This window comes from Terrapene carolina, unplaced genomic scaffold (assembly GCF_002925995.2).
Source record: "Terrapene carolina triunguis isolate 2854851 unplaced genomic scaffold, T_m_triunguis-2.0 Scaffold714, whole genome shotgun sequence".
NCBI lineage: Eukaryota > Metazoa > Chordata > Testudines > Emydidae > Terrapene > Terrapene triunguis.
The window spans coordinates 14,436,107-14,459,198 of NW_020665065.1; the positions used below are offsets into that span (position 1 = coordinate 14,436,107).

Here is a 23,092-nt window from a genome sequence, read left to right on the forward strand (position 1 = left end):
GGAGACAGTGGGGAGGGTTTGGGGGAGAAGAGGGAGGGGAGGGGGAGAAGGTTTGGGGAGGGGGAGGTTACAGAGGAGATGGGGGGGCTGAAGAAGAGGAGGGAGACAGTGAGAAGGGTTTGGGGGAGGTTACAGAGGAGATAATATGGGGGGCTGGGGGAGAGGAGACGAGGGAGGGGGCCATGGCGGATGGGGGGGGGCTGAGGAAGGGAGAGCCTTGAGGTGGGGACTGGGGAGGCAGGAGAGAACGAGCGGCCCTGAGGCGCTGCCCCGCGGCTGACGGAAGCAAGGTCCCTGCCTGGGCCGGTCGGTGCAGGGGGGGAACGTGGCGCTCCCGGAACTGAAATGCCGCGGCCTGAGTTTCCCGCCGGCCGGGTACAAAGCGTCCCCCTGGCCGCCGCGCATGTCTCCTTTCCCTCGGCGGCGCCATTGCGGCTAGTGGTCCCGAGCCCTGCGAGCTCCCAGCCCTGCCGCCATCACCCGGACCATGGCCACCGACTCCTGGGCTCTGGCGGTGGACGAGCAGGAAGCGGCCGCCGAGTCGGTGAGTCCGGGGGAGGACACGGGGCCGGGCCGGGATGAGGGGGGGGTCGGGTCTCTGCGGGGCAGGACGCGGGAGGCCGAGGCCCTTCGGGGGGCTCCGCTGGGCCGGGGGCCAGAGGCCAGGCCCGTCGGGAGCCCGGGTCTAGGCTGAGCCCGGGGCGGGGGTGAGTAGGTGCCGCCTCGCACCGTGGCATCGGCCCCAGCCCGCCCGCCGCCGAGCAAGGAGGCGCCCGGGACAGCGGGGGTCTGGCTCGGGTCTGCCCCCTGTGACCCACTCAGCGGGTCCGGGGCTGGGAACCGGGTCAGCGGCTTTCCGCCTTCCTTTATGTGCGGGCCCCTAAAAAATGTTAACCGGAGGTGCGGACCCCTTTGGCAATCTTAGCCCTAGTCTGGGGACCCCAGATTGGAAACCCCCGCCCTAGAGTGGGGTTTCCATGGGCGGAGAAGTGAAATGGCTTCTGCACTAGGCTGGGGGCTGTGAGACCCGCTGACAGCTCGGTTCCGCTCTGCAGATTGCTGGCCTGGGCCCAAGCCTTTGGCACAGCTAGAGGCTAAAATCCCAAGGGCAGCTGTGTTGTAGCAAGTCCCTGGAAGAGGAGGTGTGTCTAGTTTAGATAGAGTCCTAAATATGAGCCTCCCCCCAAAGGAAAGTATTCCCTTTTCAACCCGAGTCAGAAGGCTGGGGAGGGCAGGTGTGTTAATGAATTTATTTCACCCTACTGGAGTCTTGAAGTTGAAGTCTAACTCAGCTCACAAGTGAAAACTAACGTCGGGTACTGTGAAGACATAAAGCGCTGTCACTATAAAGTGATGTTGGCTTCCCAGTTCCAGTTTCCCCACCATCACATAAACAATGAGCAAATGGCATCTTCTGTTTGAGATGTCTGTGGTTAGAATTTGCAGTGTTGTTGAAGTCCTGTTGGTCCCAGGATATCAGAGAGACAGGGTGAATGAAGTAATATCTTTTATTGGACAATCTTCTCTTGGTGGAAGTTAGGATAGCAGTGACTTGGGAGGTCCTGATCAAGTTATATTAGCTCACCATTGCAAAGGTCTAACCCACCCTTTATTTTAGGATGAATACTTACCTTTTTATTATCACCATTAAAGATGGGCAGACAGGTTTTTATGAGTTTTACAGGAATGCATTAGTAAAACCATGCGGAAGCTTTTCTAGCAGCTGTGTATAAGCTTAGTCCCTTAAGTGCTAAATGAACAGGAATTTAAAATATTTCAGATTGGTTTACTGTGAGGCCCCTTGATCTGTGGGTAAACACTGGCTTTTGTTAGGCTGCTACTCAGTTACTAGCTTGGATTGACATGAGTGTATGCCTGGGATGTGGTACTCTCTTCAATTTGCCTCTCCCAAGAGAGGGCAAAAGAGAGATGATTGACAAGACTGGAGTTCTCAATCTGACTGTCAAGCCACACGAATATATACATTCTCCTGGTATATTAGGATTCAGAAGACACTACAATGGCTATTCCTGTTATGTCTGCATCCAGGGAGTGTATTTCTTTGGTGTCTGAGGCAGAGTTGAGACAGCAAATCTGATGTATTTAGTGTGTGTAGAAGCATGAAGCACATGCTGATTTTTATAGTTTCAGGATAATGGAACACCAATTATTTGTTCTTGGGGTTACTTGTTTGTTGAATCCAAACACACCATGAGGGCATACACTTATTTGCAGAGAATTCCATTGTTGTTTTTACCTAATTATCAACATATGGCATTCAGTAAATCTTCAATGAATCATCAAAATTGCAGGATTCACCACTTCTTCATTTTTAATATCTGGATCACAACCACAATCCTGGTAATTGAGCACAGCTTTGTGGGTGTCTTTTAGTTAGCATTACTGCTTAATCTACCAGAGTGCTGAGCTCACTGACTCTTCAATACTCCGCCTCTACCAGCCCAAAAACAAGCAAGAGAGAGACTGAAACCCAGGTTTCCATGTCAGTGCCCAACTCTTTTGCTAGAAGTTGCAATTCTGAATTTGACATGTTCCTTTTGTTGCTCCTGTGATACAATTGGGTGTCTTCAAGCACATACAGCTGGTTAATATGTTAGAGTATTTAAAGAAAGTTTCTTTAGCTCTAGGGAATACAAACTTTTTGATGACAAGACATGAAGATTTGTACTTTTCAGAATTTTATTCTGCTACAAACTTACAAAGTATCATTCTTTGGGAAGGTGGCTGTTCTCCAAACCAGTGGTAGACAATTACAGAACACTCTCCTCAGTCTGAAGCATACTCCGATCCTGTCCCACGGTGTTCTCTATTCCTGATAAAAAATAAACAACCCTTCAGCTACATTAGATAGTGGTCTCTAATTTGTAATACTGAGTTAACCATTTTCTGTCAGTAGTCCTGTGCCTGCTGTCAGCTCAAATTACTATCTTGAAGCCCAAATTTCAGATGAGTGATGCATGAACAGAAAACAGCAAAATCTTAGTAAAGATTCTGGTGACTCTTTGGCTCTGACTTCTCTGATTGAAAAATACAGTGTAGCAGCTCTCATACCATTGTCTGTGTCCTTGCGTTGGATGTTCTGTAAGCCTCCCCGCTCCTGCTAATTTGAGGGTGGGTTTTTTCATAGATTCATAGATTCAAGGACTGGAAGGGACCTCGAGAGGTCATCGAGTCCAGTCCCCTGCCCGCATGGCAGGACCAAATACTGTCTAGACCATCCCTGATAGACATTTATCTAACCTACTCTTAAATATCTCCAGAGATGGAGATTCCACAACCTCCCTAGGCAATTTATTCCAGTGTTTAACCACCCTGACAGTTAGGAACTTTTTCCTAATGTCCAACCTAGACCTCCCTTGCTGCAGTTTAAGCCCATTGCTTCTTGTTCTATCCTCAGAGGCTAAGGTTGTTTCACTTCCTACTATGTTTAGAGTTTAAAAATTTTACCACAGCCCATGTTACGCTTTTACTGATCGTGAGTCTGAAATTGTCAACCTTGAGGAAGATTCCACTGAGGGCCTTCTTGCCAAATGAAGGATTCCTGAGCGTAACTATTGCAATTTCCTTGTTTTTCCACACACACAGTTGAGCAACTTGCACCTGAAGGAGGAGAAAACGAAGCCAAGCTCCAATGGTGAGTTTATAGCAACTAATGCTGGGTTAGAAAAGAACATTGTTTCATGGATGTTTGGTCTGGACTTTATAGCTTTTGAAAGGTGGGAAATCCAGTTTAGCATCCACCTTCCAGGAACTAACCACTACTAGCCTTAACTAAATGTCTGGCTTGAGTGCTTATTTTTTGTCGTTAGCTTTTTAAACTGTACTTTCACTGTTCAGTGCTGTTTAGTATTAAAGTGGTTCAGGGATTACTATCGTGACCAGAACTGATGGATTCAGGTTGCTATTGAACTCAAATGTTATGGCATGTTTGACTAAGTTGGGAGCAAACTACACTGCCAACATTCTCATGTTATAACCTGGCTTAGTTTTTCCTTCATAGATGGAGCAAAACTGTTCCTATTACTGATGTGGTTTACAGCTTTGTTTTTTACCTAGCTGTGACAGTAACGTTGCCTCTTTGGATGAGCCTGAGATATGTGAGCTTGCTTGGTCCCACTCCATTTGAGATTGCCCCAGTAACCGCGTTGTCTGTCCAAATGTAGGTGCTGTTGTCAAGACAGATGACAATGCAGAGAAAACAGAAGATGAGGAAAAAGGTAAGCGCAGCTGAGAAGCACTCTGACAAGGGACAGTGGGGAAAACAGTTAATTTTGAATCTGTTCAAAGTTAGTCTACTTCATTTCAGAGGATGGGAGAGTCTTGGCATCTGCCCAAAGGAACTCATTCTGATGAGGGTTCTCTGTGCAAGAGGTGTGAGAATACACTACTCCATATTGACTCAGGAGATTGCTATATGGTGATGGGGGAGGGAGAAATAAGGTGATCTCTGTATCTGTCTGCAGTGAGATACAGGAGCAGTTTGTTTGATAACGCTGTCTGTATTGCCTTCACAACCAGCGCTCCTTAGCCTTTGGGGCTTCTGGAACATATTGATTTTTTTTCTTATTAAACAAACTGTTCATAGTGAGTTAGCAGGTGGGTGGGTACTCTGGCTCCTTTGTGGAGGACAACTTAACTTGTCCAAAGTAGGTTTATCTTATATGGGGGAACTCAAGGATGCAATGGCTATGCTGGATAGAGGCAGAGATATTAAACTGGGAACTCTTAACACTGAGAGCATGCCATTGGTGTTAAAACCCTTAGTAGAGAACTACCTGTCCACACTTGAAACTCACCAAAGCAATATTTAAGGTGATCAGTACTCCTGCACCAGCTATTGGTTAGAGTTTTCACTATCCAGGTAGAGATATCTTAGAAAAGCAGACTTCATAGAATATCAGGGTTGGAAGGGACCTCAGGAGGTCATTAGTCCAACCCCCTGCTCAAAGCAGGACCAATCCTCAACTAAATCATCCCAGCCAGGGCTTTGTCAAGCCTGACCTTAAAAACCTCTAAGGATGGAGATTCCACCACCTCCCTAGGGGTAACCCATTCCAATGTTTCACCACCTTCCTAGTGAAAAAGTTTTTCCTAATATCCAACCTAAATCTCCCCCACTGCAACTTGAGACCATTACTCCTTGTTCTGTCATCTGGTACCACTGAGAACAGTCTAGTTCCATCCTCTTTGGAACCCCCTTTCAGGTAGTTGAAAGCAGCTATCAAATCCCCCCCTAATTCTTCTGTTCTGCAGTCTTCTGTATGTTTGGTAAGGTGGTCCTTAGCCTGTGGCATCCCTCTGCATTAACCCATCTCTCCCACATGTAAAGACTCCCTATGCTAGTTTAAGAGGTATTTCCTGTTTAACTCAGTGACGGTTGGTCACTGAGTAGAATCCCGTCTTTTAATAACGCAGCTTTGGTTTTGGTGTTTGTTTTTAATTAGTCTTCTTATAATATCTCTTAATTGTGCAACATCATAGTGGGAGTGTAACTGTCAGAGCTCAGCCAAAACTTCTTAGCTGAATGGCTGGTTCTTTGAGCCTCCTGCTCTTCTGTAAATATAAACAATGCTTCATTTTTTACTTCCTTCCCCACAGAGGACAGAGCTGCCCAATCCTTGTTAAACAAGCTGATTCGCAGTAATCTGGTGGACACAACAAACCAAGTGGAGGTGCTGCAGAGGGATCCTACATCACCTCTCTACTCTGTGAAGTCTTTTGAGGAGCTGCGACTGTAAGTCCGTGTTCTTCTGCTAATTATAGTCTCTTGCAATGCCGTGATGCAGAACTCTTCCTGTTGGTGCTGAATATCTTGGATTCACCCGAGAGTGATGCTATAAAAGATTTAGGATATTTACAGGTGTTAGGTATCCGGAGAAGTGTTCCAGCAACAAAAGCCATAACTCCAGTCATTCAGCCAAATTTGCCGTGCCACATTAAACTGTCTATAAATCAAAGATGACTGACTCTTCTGAAAAATTTTAGTCTTCTGGTGACTAAATTTCTAGGTGTGACCTATAGGCACAGCCAGGAGATTGTCAGGGAAATGTCAGTTTTCCAATACTGAGCATTGTACTAGTTGCAGTGCATTGTGTGGTCACTCGTGTTATCCCTTACAGTGTCTACAATGACACCTACAATCCCTTACGGTGTCTACACTTGGGCAGAAATGAGCTCAGGAGAGATCTGTAGCTGTCTCAGGCAACAAAGTAGAAGAAGCCAAACTGAGAACTGCATTCTGTATTTGTGTGGCCATATTCCTGTGACTTCTGCAAAGTATGTACAGTGGTCAGTCAAGATTTTTCTACCAGATTCTAGACTACTGCTGTTGAAAATGGATTGTTTACACCATTTGTACTTTGGACAAGAGTTATAGTATTTGAAAACTGATCTAATTTGTACTTATTACAAATAAGACAGGATATTGCAAAGATCTCCCATTATCAGCAAGTCTCTAAGGTGAAATGCAGACTATATGACTCCACCGCATCCCATCTGCATTTTGCTAGCACTTTCAAAATCAGCGACGTGCCATCCTCCATCAGAAGTTGTTTCGGGAGAAGGTTCTGGGAAACGAAAGGGGAAAATTCCAGGGCTGAAGGGGGAAGAGAACCTTAAGTGTGCAAAGGAAGTTTTCTTAGAGAACACAAACACAGAAATCCTACCCTGGGAAAAGAGGGGTGGAGAACAGGGTCAAGATAGTGTTATCAGCTTTCAGCTGCAGCTGGCCTGACTTTTAGATTGCCTATAGAAAATGGCTCTCAAACACCACAGTTAAATAGTTTGGAGGAGGGATGAGTGCATCCCTTTGCTAGTATTGAATGGAGACTCTTCATGAAGGGTTTGTGGCAGAAAGACCTCAATTTGTAAAGACTCTGCAGCAGAATGGGCAAGAAACTTAAATTATATTTAAGCTTAGATATTGATGAAATACAGCAAAAATGGTTGAAAGCCTAAAATTAAAAGATCTATGAAATCTTTCCCCGCCCATAGAATCTTCTTGTTGTCAGATAAATCTTGTCTCAATGTAGGTCTTTTTGGAAGCTTATTCTTCTAAACTGTTTTTTTTTTAATTAGTGTTTTAAATAAATATTCTCCTGTAGTATTTACAATCCAAACATTCCTGCATTGTGCTAGTGCGTGGTAAGATGAAAATGAAACTGACTAAGAACAAAACTGAAACTCACTAGTCAGAGTTTTGTTGTCAGAGCTGAGAGACAGCATATATAATAAATTAAGATTTTTTTTAAAAAATCAGTTACTCAGAGATGTTTTATGAAATAGGTAAGTATTTTGTAGTCACACATCCCTTCTGATATTAAAACAACTGCCTTTTTCAATAAGCCATAGTTCACAAATGGACAAGCTTCCTAAGTAAGAATTGTTATCCGCTAACCCATGCTTGGGGTGGCTTTCTTTTACTCTTTGCCTCTTCAAGGTTCTTGTAAGGGGACTCAAATAAGGTTTTGAAATTCTGCAACTCTGGAATAAAAGGGTAAACTTGCCATCAAGCAGCGATAGCTGGAAACTCCCACTCTGATAGACTCCAAAATGGGAGATGTCTCCATTTGAACCATGCCTGTGGAATAAAATGGTCCCAACTTTCACTGAGGAAGACCTGTTTCAACTTTATCAAGAATCTGGAAAAACCACTTAAATTTCTAGCTCCTGCTCTTAGTCACTATTTCATTAGCACTCCTCCCCACCAGCAGTCTGCTTTACAGTTCTTGATTTGGTAGCTAATTAGAACTTAACAGGTTCCTAATTAAGTGTTTAGTTTGTAGATCAATGGAAAAAGCCTTCAGAGGAGAAATGACTTTGGCTTCGGGTTTGTTTTGCAATGTACTTATCTATTGGGCCAACATAGTTGTAGCTAGCACAGTTCTGATTCCACTGTGAACAGGACAGATTTACTTGAACAAATAATACCTGATCATCATTGCTTTAGCTGGTTTTAAGTGGCTTGCGACAGGAGATAATGCATGAGCAGACAGACTTCAAATTCTAGCTGCTGAGGCAATAGCAGTCTTGCTCCGTTGATGGCCTGTTAGAGGTTTTCAGTCTGGGAAGGGGTATCCCTTGTATCTGAGAAGGGCAGAGGTTTCCATTTCAGATAACTGCAAATTAGTTTTTAGACAGTTAGTAAATTAGCATATTTACTATGCGTTTTGCATAGTTTAAACACAAGCAACAGGAAGAATTGCTTGTCGTACAGGTGTTTGGTCTTTTTGTGCCCGATCTGGGCTTATTTTGAGCAGCTTCTTCATGCTCTGCTTTAGCCTTCCTCCCACCTCATTGCAAGTGTTCTCTGTGCTGACAGTCTAATGGTTTGGAAGATTTTTTTTTCCCCCACATTAAATCTTATACAAACTTGTATGAGTTGCAGAATGGCAACTAAGATTGCACAGTAGAGCTTGTCTTTAACAGCATGTGCTGAACTGATGGGGGAGGGATATTCAGATGACCTCCATGACTGATCTGGTCACTAACAGGTAAATGGCAAAAGCAAAACCATTTTGTCTAAAAGTCTCCATTCCCCCCACTCCTCCAATTTCCTTCCATAAATTGAGGGACGATCAGACCAGGTATTCCGCATAATGTTGATATTACAAAGCAGCAAGAATACTTCTTGAAAACTGAAGCAGTTCTGGTTTTGTGTATCAGAAGGAGAAGTAAAGAGCTCCATCTTATTACAGTTCGCCTTTAAAATCCCTTGCGAAGATACAAGTGCCCATGAAGAGCACAGGAGGAAGCCAACCCATTCTTCCTCTGCCAGTGACATCAGTCCCAAAACAATAGTCTGATACCTTTATGGTTCTTCCTGCCTCCATCTTCCCATTAAATACCTGCCCCAATTGTTCATGGAGCTCTTTGTGCATCAACTGAAGATAGTGGCATATGGTGTATGATGATAAACTTTTAAAACTGTGCTAGGGAGTTCTACTCTTGAGGTTCTATTCTTAATTACATTGGTGATTTTGTCACTTGTTTGGAAATGGGTCCTGAAAGGAAACCACCCTGACAGACTTTTCACCTTGGAACATTACAGCTTTGCCTTTCTAAGCTACCGCTTTGTAGCTGAATGACTACAAACAGGCTCCTTAGATCATATACCTTGCCTGTCTGGCTTTTGAAAGATGAGAATTGATCTAACAATCAAAGAAAGCTAATGATGGGAGCACTCAGACTAATTGAGTCTTGGTTCTGCAACTAGTTGTATCCTTGGCAACTGTTGCAGAGAATTGGGCTTTGGAGATCCTTGCTTTTGAACTAACACAAGGTTGCATATTCAAAGAGCTTTTATTTGAGCCACAGACTGCAAATAATACGGGCTTCTTGAAAAGGATGTTGAATCGAGTAGAGAGGTTTAACAAGCAGGAAAAGTGTGGGCAGGAAAATTGCTATTTGCTTTTCGGAAATTGCTGCTAAGCAACATTAACACCTACAAGAAGCAGTTAAACAGGTCATCGGTTAAGAGTTTACAAATACAAATGTCTTAACTTTAATTTTAGATTGCTCTGGAGTCTCCTTAGATACACAAGTGTCTGCTGTGACTTGAAAGCGTTCTTTATCGATTATAGGTGCCTTGTTAACAGAAGCAGCTAGTAACTTTGGCAATTGAACACTTTGGGTGTCACCACTGCACTTAAAATTGAGTGCCATCGTATAGCTGTGTACAGATCAATAGCCTGAATCATGCTGAGCGAGGCATGCCATAACTTACCTCTTTCTCGCACCAGTCAGTATTTACTCTCCTTCTTAGAGGTTGAACATCAAAAATACAAAATCTTAAAAGTGACTTTTGCAAAACTTTAATGTTAAATGGCCCTTGCAATCATATGAAACTTCTTCCTGTCCTGGTACCTCCTTTTGAACTAATGAGTCTGGCAGGGCTGATAACTGTGGTGTTAAGACACTGCTGATAGGACTTCACAGAGACATGGGAATTGGCATACTGGAATGGATCAGTAGTCTCTCTAGTCCAGTATCTGGCAGGAGTGCCTGTACAGCTGCTTTAGAGCAGTGGTTCTCAAGCTATTTACCATTGTGGGCTGCATATGCAACTCTGTGTTATGTGGGCTGCATCCACACAATATATATACTACCTGTATGGCCCTGAGGATGTCACATGGGTGATGGGCCACCGCTGTGTTGAGAACCACTGCTTTAGAGGAAGGTGCCAGGAACCCCATAATGGACAGTTGTGGAATAATCAGTGTGACTGAAGTGGAGTTGCTATGTGATTTATAAACACTCTGAGATCTGGTCAGTGAGGGGAAGTTATCGTATATTGGGTTATAAGACTTCCTGTATGAATGTATTGATCTAGCACAAGAGGGGGCTAGGAGAAGAACAAACATAAAGGCAAAACAGTGCCACCCCAAGTGCTTGGGAGCCAATTACAAGACAATGGCATACTTCCAGGCACCAGTCCAAAGTGCCACAGCTGTTTTGCCAGGCTGGAAACTAGGGCTTAAAAGGACAGTAGACAGTTAAACTCTTCTCAGGAGAGGAAGGGGCAGTGGGTCATTTGTCAGGTGCTGTTCCTGATGAGAACAGACTGGTCCTGCAGGAGTGCCTGAAAACAAATGAGGCCTTCCCTGCTCCCAGGGAATGGGAAGCTTTAGGGAAGGAAAGTTTAGTCTGGTTTGTTTTTACGATCCGTTTTCCATTCAATGCTTTTGTTCTAAATAAATAATGCTTTGCCGCATGGAGGCTGTTTGGTCACTGGTTGCCACAGTCATTGTTCCCAAAGCGAACAGATAACTGCAGATACTGAACATAAGTCAGACCTTGCTGTGGTTATCACAGTTGATACACAGGGGACTGCAGCCCAGGGCCCGGGCCGAGAGCAGGAGAATGACGTGATTCTGTCTCAGGGAAGGTGAATCTGCAAGGAGTGCACTCGAAGAGACCAGGACGGGGCAGAGGGGCAGTTAGCCCATGAACGGAGACAGCCTGCTCATAGGGGAAGTTTCCTCCCAACTCCATTAGTTCGGGTATGTCTACACTGCAAAAAAAGATCTGTGGCAGCGAGTGTCTGAACCCAGGTCAACCAACTCAGGCTTATGGGGCTTACGCTATGGAGCTAAAAATAGCAATGTAGATCCTGGGGCTGAGGCTCTGAGACCCCCCCTTCCCGCCGGGTTTCACTGCTATTTTTAGCCCTGTAGCGCGAGTCCTGCCAGATGAGTCTATTGATCCAGGCTCTGAGACTTTCTGCCATGGTTGTCTTTTGCAGGGTAGATGTACCCTTAGCAGCTGGCTTACGTCCCAAATCATGAAGGTTTATATCCTTTATAAAATGGTTTTCATCCTATATAATGAACACAATGTTCTCATTCATATACATGTTTAATTCATTAAGGTCTTAGTCTCAATGATAGCTTGTGACAGAGTTCCACATGTTAATTGTGTTGTAAAAAATGTTGTCTTTTATCAGTGGGTTAAATTTCTTGTCTTTTTATTGACTGTTTCCTTGCTCTTGTATTGAGAGGGTCAATAAAAGCTCCAGACTTACCTTCTCTAGCCCATTCATTATTTTATATATCTCAGATCTCCTCTAACCTTAATGTCCCAGTCTATTTAATCTCTCCTCATAAAGAAATTTCTTCAGTCCTCTAATCCTTTTGGTGAATGTCTCCGAACACTCCCTCTTTCTGCTCTCTTAGACACCAGGTGACCAGACCTGCACACAGTGTTCCAGATGTGGGTGCACTGTTGTTTTATAGCAAGGCAAGATCACACTTTTAGTATTGTTTTCTGTTCTGTTCTTTGTACATCCTGACACATTTGCCTCTCCTGATCGCTGCTACATACTGAGCAGAGATTTTAATTGAGCTGTCTGCATTGATGCTTAGAGTGCTTTCTTGAGTGGTTAATTAATTTAGAACCCAGCAGTGTGTATTGTAGCCAAATGACTCCTTCCAGTGTTTAATATTCCTTAAGGTAAAAAAATAGGGTCTTATTGTATCTTCTTGGTTCAAATAAATATTGGGTTCACAGATGTTAATCACAATATCAAAATGGTCCTTTGATAGGCTACTAAGTACTGTATTTTGCTCTTAAAAGTAACTAGTTTATTCATTGATAAAACAAGGAGGCACATAGTCTGAAATAGTGTCTCTTCGCTTCCCAATCTGGTTAGATCAGGGGTTCTCAAACTGGGGGTCGGGACCCCTCAGGGGGTCACGAGGTTATTACATGGAGGGGTCGCAAGCGGTCAACCTCCACCCCAAATCCTGCTTTGCCTCCAGCATTTATAATGGTGTTAAATATATAAAAAAGTGTTTTTAATTTAAAAGGGGGTCGCACTCAGAGGCTTGCTATGTGAAAGGGGTCACCAGTTAAAAAAAAGTTTGAGAGCCACTGGTTTAGATGCTAACATTTGATCTAGTGTTTCAGTTCCTATCCGAGGATTGCTGTCCAGAGTTTCATGTGTACAAAGCTGTGCTGTGGATGGGGAACCCCGTTTATCTGACCCTCCCTTAACTGGCTCTCTGCAGTTACCAAACAACCAGGACTCCAGGGCCAGAAGCGGGTGATCGTTCCTGTGGCCACTAGATGGTGCTGCAGCATCACATTTTCCCATTCTCTGGTTTATCCAGAGTTTTGATTATCTGATCTGGCCGTAGTCCCAATTAGACCAAATAAATGGGGTTCTATTGTATTTCTCCCATTTTAGGGTGTGCACAAGCTAATAGTGATTGAGTCACAGATGAACCACTTTGTTAGCAATGTGGAGAAGAAATGGGTTGCCACAGTAGTTTACTATTGGTAAATGTAGTACTAGAGGCATTGCCCCAGGCCTACTTGCTGTTAGGGTTTGCTTTTCAGGCACCTGCCTTTCACTTGCAATCAAAAAAATCTCCCATTGACTTGACTTCCTGGTTCTAGTGCTGTTTTTTACTAGTTCAGAAACATTCGACTCTCTCTCTTTCCAGGAAACCCCAGCTCCTGCAGGGTGTCTATGCCATGGGCTTCAACCGACCCTCGAAAATACAGGAGAATGCTCTGCCCATGATGCTTGCTGAACCGTACGTATCCATGCTTTCCACTTCCCCTGGGTGTGTACTATTACTGTTAAACTGTAAACGCTCTGGCTAGGAGACGGCCTACTTGAAGTGATGTTGAGACACGCTAGTGGCTGTGTGCCCTGTGCTGAAGGGGCTTCCTTTCCATAGGACTGTGCTGCTGAAATTCTTTCGAATGCTGCCAGGCTACCCAGCAAACTTCCATAGGTCCCCATAAGCACCCTTTTCCTAGGCTTGCACTGCATATTCAGCCACACTGAAGACAATGCCGTTCTTCCTGGCAGCAGTAAATCTGATCCTCTTGTCAATGTAGGGGAGATAAGGCAGTTCTGCAACAGCCCTGCATAACTCCTGGACAGGACAGAGCAGTCAAAATGCTGTGGATCGTGTCTGCCTTGCTTCTCAGTGCCCTTTAGGTGAAGAGCATGGAATAGTGAAGCTAACGCTAGGGGGAGATGAACAATATGGAAAACTACTGCAGCATCACAGCAGCTTTCCCTTCAAATCTCCATAGCGCATAGAAGCTGCTTGTGCCAAGATGCATGCGCCCTGCAGAAAATTCACTCGTGTCCTCCTCCTTGTGTAGTCCTGCCCTTATGAAACTAGATGGTGACTTCAGTTAGGATGTGGCCAAGATGCAGGGCCAAATTAATCCAGAACGTATTAAAATCACTTATCTGTGTCTGCCATTCAGTTAATTTAAGCTGTGTTGCCAAATCTCACAACTGTGTATCTTGTATTAGCTGGTCATAGAATGGATTATATTTAACCTGGTGCCAAAATGTTTAAAATGTCCCCTTGTGTTGATCCAGCCCACAGAACCTGATTGCACAGTCTCAGTCTGGTACTGGTAAGACAGCTGCCTTTGTCTTGGCCATGCTCAGTCGAGTTGAACCCGGGAACAAGTATCCACAGGTAGGGGCTACTGGAATCTAATGGTTGTGCTGGTTTTTAGTTGTAGTGCAGTGCCATCTAGTGGAGAGAAGCTATATTCCTTTGATAAGACATTGGTAGCAGCTACATAGCTTCAACTTCCCAGTGGGCTGTGGTGTCTGAGCATTGGGGAGCAGAGGCAGCAGAGTTGAAAATGCTGATTCTTTTTGTGCAGAGGTACTGGGTTCTCCTAGCTCTCCTGACCAGCCTGGTTCCCGCCCTCCCTTTTCTCCACCTCTGTCTTTCTGTACCCGTAACAGCCAAATTGGAGTTACGGTGAGCAGCTGTGCCGGGGAACATGGTGGGGTGAGAGTGTGTGGGGGTGTTGAGGCGGGAGCAGGGTTTGGACTGGAAGGGAGAGGATCTGTACTGACGAACCACCTGTGGTTGAAGAGCCCTGAGAAGTAGGGAGTAGATGGGGTGCTGAATGGTTGGTTTCTTGCCTCGTCCAGTTTACATTGATCCCTTTGTGTTAGAGTGCTGGACTGGGTAATGGCCTTTTGCACAGGAGTTCAGCACACTGGATAGGAGTTGGGAAAATTCAGTTTAGGAAGCCAGCTGATGTTTCTAACTACTGCTCCGAAGCAATGCGGAGTAGAGTTCCCACTTTCAGGGCGTGGGCAGCAGCACAGGAGTCGCGTCGCTTAGCTGTTCTGCAGAAATGGACTCGGCAGTTTTACCAGGGCAAGAGCTTCCTTGCTAAGGATGCTGTGTTATCTTCACTTCGAGCTACATTCATTAGAAATGTCCCTTATAAAAACGTATCTGTCTTTGTTAATATGGCACTTTGGCCGTATTACCATAGTACTGAGCACCGACGTTCTTCGCAGGGTGTTCTGTTTACATGCTTATGTGGGCAATACAAAATATACAAGCTGTACAAAACTAACCGGTACATGACGCTACACATGCAAACGAACTTCCTTTAATTGGGTGACTTACTAAAAACACTGTTCAGCTGATGAGTGTTAATGAAATTTACCTACAACAGTGTTTATCCTAAAATATTGGTCATCTATTTGCACAGAGGTGAAGTTTCACAACTAAATGTAGTTCACAGGAAAGTGTGACGATCTACTATGTGACGATCTAATATACTCTTATCTGCTTTCCTTCCAGTGTTTGTGCCTTTCCCCAACATATGAGCTGGCACTTCAAACAGGAAAAGTAATTGAACAGATGGGAAAGTTTCATCCGGAGCTAAGTCTTGCATATGCTGTCCGAGGCAATAAATGTGAGTGTGAGGGGAAATACGCCCCCTTTTTGCAGATCTAACCAGGGAGACTTACCCCTTTTTCTAGTGAGGTGTGGTAATGGGAATTTAATGCATTACTTTCTCTTAAAATTTGAAAGTGATTGGGTTTGACATCAGATACTCTTAGCACAGTTGGTCTGGAATCAAATTCTGTCAGGTCTGACTGCTGTACAGAACATGAGCTGGTGTAATGGGACTTCACTCTTGGAAGCCCTAAACTGGGCATGGAGTGGGAGTTGGACAGTTCATGATCTGGGTTTTTTACTTGAGTTTCTTCCTCCGTCTCCTCAGAAAATAACTGAACTTTGTAACTATTAGTGAAATGGAAGTGGCTGACGAACTTTATTGGTGGCTGATCTGTTTTGTCCAAGTGAATCTTTCATATTGTGGGTTGCTGGTGCAGATAATTACACATACTACTTGTTTCAGGTGTAGGCACTGTATAAACTGCTAAATTCGTGAAGTTGGGGAGAAGCGGTGGATCTTGTGCACTTCATAGGGGGTTAATGTTCTGACAGATTACCTCCCTGACTGGGAAAGCAATGTTGGATGCTGCAGAACCGCCCTATAGAGGATGTAATGACATCTGTTGCTCTGGCACTAATGGGACTGTACTATTCACACACACACCCCCCCACCCCCAAAAGTCAGTCTCCAGAGTAGGGGAAGAACTCTGAGCAAGAGAGTAGGGTGGGGAGTAACATACACAATGATACAGCTTTCACCTCCTCATGGAAGTGCTGTGCACACACCTCTCATGAAAGCCTTTCTTTCTGTCTACTAACAGTGGAGAGAGGTCAGAAGATCTCTGAGCAGATTGTAATTGGCACTCCGGGCACTGTCCTGGACTGGTGCTCCAAACTGAAATTCATAGACCCCAAGAAGATTAAAGTGTTTGTCCTGGATGAGGCTGATGTGATGATAGCAACCCAGGGCCATCAAGATCAGAGCATCCGCATTCAGAGGTAAGGAACATCCCCATGCTGTCATCTGGGCTGTCTGAGGAAAGGGAAAGATACTAGTTCCCCTCCACCACAGCCAGTGGATTTCTCTCATTGGCCTATTTAATGTCCCATTTCCTCTTCATGGTTGCAGGAAGGGATCTCTTCCAAATGGCAGGACGTGATCATTTGCTGATGACTAAGGCCACAGGCTACAATAAAAATACACTTAACTCTAATCCAGACAGTTCATAAAGCTGGAATTTCATTGAAGACAGACATTTAATTATTTCAAGGTTCGAGAACAGCCCTCCCTAGCCCCCGAGGAGGATTCATTGCTTAAAATGTCCAAATTTATCTGGATGCCACTGGCAAATTGAGTTGGGATGTGATTAGATATTCATAGGCTAATGTTTAGAAAGCCTAACGGACTGAAAAAGCTGATTCCAAAGGTTTGTAAGTGACATGCTCTGCTGCTGGGCTACCGCAGGTGCCACTGGGCTGATGGTCTCTAATAGGGAAACCCTAACTTGTTTGCCTTGCCTTGCAGAATGCTCCCCAGAGATTGCCAGATGCTCCTATTTTCTGCCACCTTTGAAGATTCTGTATGGAAATTTGCCCAAAAAGTTGTTCCCGACCCCAACATCATCAAACTGAAGCGAGAGGAGGAGACGCTGGACACCATTAAGCAATACTATGTTCTGTGTAATAATCGAGATGAGAAGTTCCAGGCTCTCTGTAATATATATGGAGCCATCACCATTGCCCAGGCCATGATCTTCTGTCATGTGAGTCGTTCTGGAGAATGGCATGACCTTTGCCACGCCCTAAAGCGAAGGGAGCTCTCGTTAAAACAGCCCCATTCTGAAATAGTGTCTACAGATGCCAAGAATCCTAGTGACACAGACTCCTTGCAAGATGATTGAGGGCATGATCGTTCTAGGAGCACAAATGGGCAACAAGCCATTCCTCATCTTGTCTTGGAAATGGAAAAATGCAGGAGAGTGGCTGGAAGAATCCGCCTTCTCGGCTTGTCTCTGACACTAATTGCCTGTTGGTCCTATCTCTGCTGAGGCTGGAACCCTACTAACAGCCGTTATTTAAAAAAATGATTCCTAGTGAAGTTTTACTTACTCCTGTGGACACGGAGTTTCTTAAAATCGTGATAGCCAAACTGCCCCATGTGAGTTGTGGTAGCCATGCTGGAGCCATCTAGCCCCAGCTGGTCTTAAACGTGTTTGTTGCTTGCATGGTTCCAGCCATCGTGTGGCTCACTTTTATTTTTAAAGCGGTCTCTGAAAACCAAAGAATTTAGGGTTCTGTAAACCAGTAAAATACGTCTCAAAACAAAGTGTACAACAAAATGATAAAAATAAAAGCAAGAAGGCTTTAATTGGGTGGAAAAATAAGTCTTTTAGGTAAAAGGACTGCCACTGGCTTGTGACTGCTGGACCTCAGTTTCCCTCTCTGTAAAATGGTGATGATACTCACAGGCATGTTGTGGCACGCTGGGATTCTTGTATGGAAGCTGCTGTAACTGCAAATTTTAATCGAGGCCCACGGTGATCACACTAGCAAAGCTTAGCTCTAGATAGGAAGAAGACTGGTATGTTAAGGCACGTGTTCTGTACCCGAGTGTCCACTAAAGCGAAGAGCCGTTTCCTGCAGTTTTAAAATGCAATGTTTGACGTAGTCAGGACTTTAAAAATGAACTGGCATCTTGAATTTTAGAGCGGCTTGACTCAACCCTTCAGCAGAGATTCTCACTGGATGGTCTTAAAGGGACGTTTTCAACTTGAAATCTAGCCAATTTCCAAAAATGAATAGTTAGTGGTACCACATACTACACTTGTCCCAGTCTTCTTGGTGCAAGGCATGTGGTCTTACAATAAGTTTCCTATTAAGTCTTTTCCTTGTTGCTCAGAGACCCAGACAAGCAGTGGAGCTGCCTGACTACACACACAGAGCTGTCCTTTGTAAAAGGAAATAGAAAACATGTCTCTAAGCTTTGTCATAATGTTAGGCTTTCAAACAGAAATGGGAATGGTTTGGGTTCTTTGTTCCTTTTAAACTATGATGCTAGAATCCTGGAACAAGCTGAGTTGGAGCCCTGAGCGTTCCCTTCTGTTAAGAGAGGCCTGTTCCTGTTTGAAGTTCAAAAACTGTCTTCCCAGAAAGATTTTAATTGCTCTTGCTTTACATTTCAGACTCGTAAAACAGCGGGCTGGCTGGCAGGAGAGCTGTCGAAAGAAGGTCACCAGGTGGCATTGCTAAGTGGTGAGATGATGGTGGAACAAAGAGCTGCAGTGATCGAGCGTTTCAGAGAGGGCAAAGAGAAAGTGCTGGTGACCACAAATGTCTGTGCCAGAGGTAGAATACAATGTCACTGCATCTCGGGGAAGGGAAGCGGGTAGTTGTACTTGAGACGGGACTGTGCCGTCTGGTGACAGACATACAAAATATTGCTGTACCTCCTAAAGAAGAATTTGTAACCCGTGCTAGATTTGTACAAAAGAGTCCCTAACAAAACCATTCCAAGGGAGACTGACAGACGTGCTGTCCCCCAAAACTTCTGGATGGTCCTTGACGTGTGAGAGTTGGGTTAGGTCTGTCTCTGCTGGAATGGCTTAACGTGGGATTTCCTTAAAGGAGACCTGAAGTAGGTTGAAGAATCTTCCCTTCCACCAGAGTCTCATTTTTCTGTCCTTTGGGCACACTGAGGCATCCCATGGCTGCGCCCTGCCCTGGCTTGTGCTTCACTAGAGGTCAGGCAAAGGAATAAACTCCTGTGCACATTACAGCTAAAAGGGGCATTCTGACACTGCTGAACACTTAAACGAAATAAGTTGACTGGCTCTCCTAGCCTGGCTGTTGAGAAGTAGGAGGGGCAATTGACTATATTTTAGAAGTTATTGCAATTTATTAGTCTTTCTAGGCCCCCATAAACATCAATATATAGTTCTGGTATGAAAGCATTAGGTCATGCAAAGGTGCTCAGTTTCTCTATGAGCTGAGGGGTGAAAACATTATCCATCCTCCATTTAATAGCATCCTCTCACTGTTATATCTTAAAGGGTCCTCTATATGCTATGGAAACATACGTTTCCAATTATCCCTGTAAGTTTTGCTGAGCACTCACTCTTGACATCGCTGCAGGCTTCATCATGGCACGTAGCTTAACTTTCCACAAAACTTGGTGGCAGTAATAGTGCAGCTCTGTGAAAGGTGTTGAAACTAATGGCTCTGGGTAAGCCCTAGATTCTGGGATCAGAACACTGAAACCATCCTGGACTAAAGCTGCTCTGGCTTAAAATGGGCTAAAGGGAGAGTTGTCATCTCTCGAACGCTTTCCTCCCCAGGGATTGATGTAGAGCAGGTCTCTGTGGTTATCAACTTTGACCTTCCTGTGGATAAAGATGGCAACCCAGATAATGAGACTTATCTGCATCGGATTGGGCGTACAGGTCGTTTTGGCAAGCGAGGACTGGCTGTTAACATGGTAGACAGCAAGCACAGCATGAATATTCTCAACAGAATTCAGGAACATTTCAGTAAGTCCCCTTTAGCTTCATTTCTTTTGCGTAGGTATAGCATTATTTCTATAGAATTTTGAGCAACTGTGTATCAGACAACCCTGACTCTAATTCAGATTTCCCTGTGGTCTTGGTCTTTGATTAGGCTTAACAGAGTTTTGCTTTGCTACATACAGTCTGTCAAGGGTACCACTGCACTTTATGTAGCACCTTGTTTCAAAAAGAACTAGGGGAATAGCCAGTTATTTGTATACATTCAAATGGGCATAACTTCTGATATAATTGTCTTTATTTTACAGTAGAACAGTGAATACTGTTTAAATGGCAAGTATGATAGCCCATTTTGGTATAATCTGAATAACTTCTACATCTGTCATAAGACAGTAAACTTCCAAAGTGATGCATGACAGAAGTGCCTGGGAGATCTTGCTTGTGTCCTGCCAAGTCAATCCAGTTCTCATTGGCTAACTGGCATCATTATTAAAAATGATATTCCACAAACCATAACTTTACTTAAATGCCCCTCAGCTTACAGTAAAGACATTACCACCCCCCTCCCCCGCCCCCAAGAAATTGCTTCCAATTTGAAACTTGAGTGACCCAGTGATCTACAAGTCACAGATCCAGAGGGTGTGGTCTGTGCCCCAGCCTGTAGCCAGTCCCTTGGAAGTGGCCACTTGAGTGGGCCGAGCCCTAGGTACCCACACGGTTCCACTGAGGGAGGCCAGTGACCTCTAGGGGTGTGTCTACGCTTACCGGTAGGTTGGCGCTGCTGTAGTCAATGCAGCGGCTGTCAATTTAGCGGGTCTAGTGAAGCTCTCCGGTCAACTCTGATAATCCACCACTCCAAGAAGAGTAAGGGAAGTTGACAGGCAAGCACGGCGTAGACACTGCGGTAAGGTGACCTACGCCACGTTGACTCCAGTTACATTATTCATGTCACTGGAGTAGCGTAACTTAGGTCAGCTTATCGTGGTAGTATAGACAAGGCCTAATGCTTTGACACTGGGTCTTTGGGCACCAGCGAACCCTGTCTCTCTCTGGCTCCCTGCAGCGAATCCAGCCAAGCCAGACTCCTGCAGGAGGCTTGTACTGTACTCCTTCAGAGCACAATGCTCTGTATTTGCCTTGACCCCAGACAGCTTTTCCAAAACAAGGTAACAATTCCTTAGTCGCCTGGCGTACAGAATCTGAAAGTCCTTGGGTCAGAATAGAGAGGCAAAGATTCAGATAAAGTTCAGAATGGCCAGCGTGGGGTCACGGCTCCCTTGAGCCATGCTGCTGAGGAGCCATCTTCGCGTGCTCTCTCCATCTCTGTCCCTCCTGTCCTTAGTCCCAGGTGTGTGTCTGTCACTCCAAAGGCCAGGTCTTAACCCCGCCGCCTGATGCCTTTGTTCTCCAGCTGGGGCTTTTGCTCAGCTTCCCTGCTGAGAGGTGGGGGGAAATCTCCTTCCTCTGTTGGTTGCTGGGTGTGAACTTCTTGGCTGTTGGGGTTCCCATTGCCTTTCTGGATCCTCCACTGATTTGGGTCCGTTTCAGCCTGTTCTTTAAATGACCTAGCCTTCGTGCCACTCCAGATAGTTATGTGACACAACACCTCATGTCCCCCCTCTCTGTCCCAAGAGCAGCTTTTTAATCCTTTTACATTCTATGCAAAGCACAAAGGGAAACTGAGGCATGCATAAGAATGTTTCCAAAATTCCCACTTTGTCACACTAAATTGAGACTTGATTTGATTTATAAAACTTAATTTTATTGTGTTGGTCATGGATTGGGATAGATTCATCTTGTGACAAGAACAGAAGTGGGATTTAACACAGTAAGGTGGGACCTTGCTTCATCTTCTGGTCTCTCATTGTACAAAGTGAATTAGTTCCGATTCTCTTCTAATCTTCTCTTGTAGACAAAAAGATAGAAAAACTGGATACTGACGACTTGGATGAAATTGAGAAAATAGCCAACTGAAACGCAGCTGCTGGAACTGATGTACGCCCTCCTGTGGTAGCTCTCCCACTACAATTGGCTCAGCGTTCAGATTGGCACACCTTTTGGCCAGTCATGAAAAGGACTCTTAAGATCTAAATACACAGAAATTACCTCACTTTAAAAATTGCAGTTGGACTTAAAATTGTGCCGCTCTGTGGAAGAAGAGGAAATGTTTACAGAAGCTTTTAACATTTCTTAGTTTAGCCTTAAAATGGAAACATGTTTTAAATTCTAAGAAATAGATTTGCCAAAAAGTGGCCAATACATAAATATCCACAAATGCTTTATTTGGTTAATTGGGAGATTATTTTTTGACATATGTGATCAGTAAAACAAAACTCAACAGCCAAATATATGGACATAGACTTTAAAAAACAAGGCAGATGGTTTTGGCTAAAAATTAAACTCACATGAAATAGAATTTATTTTTCTAGTGCTGCCTTGTGCTCTAAAGGTTTGTTTTCTGGGTTCCTGATGGATTTGCCCTACTTTTCCTTAAGTAGATTGTCCAGAAGATCTTTCCACTAGCTCATATTCTCAGATAGTGGTGCAGTGTTGCTTTTGCTGGGCAGTATTTTGGTTTTAGTTCGTTTTTAGAATGGCCACTATTCATAAAGCAATGCAATGGTTGAAAGTGTTAATTAACTACTATAGAAATCATATGATGCATTTAACCTTGCCAAACCAAATCTTGGTTCATGTGGGTGGGAGGGATCAGCAGTGTAAGGAGGACTGTACTAATCAATATCCAAAATAAATTCACCCTTACAAATGGTAGCCTCTCTTGGTAGAGGAGTGGGAGTTATAGTTACCTTTACGCAGGTGGTGCCAGTTTTAAAATGCTGCTGTTGTCTGGGCAGTTCCACATGAAGTCTCATATGGAGCTGTTGGACTCTACCAATCAGTAATGGAAACAGGAATATTTATCTGGTAAAAAATTATAATAGCTTGTATTGACCAAAAATACCCTTAAATAGAACACCAAATTTGCCTGTTACAGCATGTTTCAGTACCACAGTCTTGAGTTAAATTGCTCAGCCAAAATACTGATGGGGAAGCACTCCACTTTCATTGTGCTTGTATCGCAAAGCAGACAGGTCATCAGTCCCTACAAACCTTGCCCCAAAGGTGACCCTTGCCAGTGAAGGTTTTATTTAGAACTTCTAAGTTTGGGCTTTTAGTTGCGTTGGGACCACTTACCGTGCACAAATGGAAGTTTGTGGGTTTTTGTTTCCCCCCCGATTCCAGGAGAAGTAGGCTCCTAAACATTAACTTTGTGGTGCACAGTTCTTTTGGGAAAAGTGGACATGCGTGAGCAGCCATCGGACTGCTACTCAGTGCAGGAATCACTTCAAAACAAATGTATAAATTGTAAATTGAACTATAAAT

The 23,092-nt window shown here is 44.3% G+C and overlaps 1 protein-coding gene across 1 annotated transcript; it reads left to right on the forward strand.

Annotated features, from left to right (window-relative positions):
* The first annotated feature begins 413 nt into the window (after window positions 1-413).
* On the forward strand, window positions 414-21,976 carry LOC112112435 (ATP-dependent RNA helicase DDX19B). The gene is made up of 12 exons (XM_026659983.2): window positions 414-544; window positions 3,607-3,655; window positions 4,185-4,238; window positions 5,620-5,755; window positions 12,966-13,058; window positions 13,868-13,970; window positions 15,108-15,222; window positions 16,031-16,208; window positions 16,735-16,972; window positions 18,392-18,554; window positions 19,544-19,735; window positions 21,621-21,976. The coding sequence occupies exons 1-12, from the start codon at window positions 488-490 to the stop codon at window positions 21,680-21,682; spliced, it is 1,440 nt and encodes a 479-aa protein (XP_026515768.1). The 5' UTR covers window positions 414-487; the 3' UTR covers window positions 21,683-21,976.
* Window positions 21,977-23,092: the final 1,116 nt, after the last annotated feature.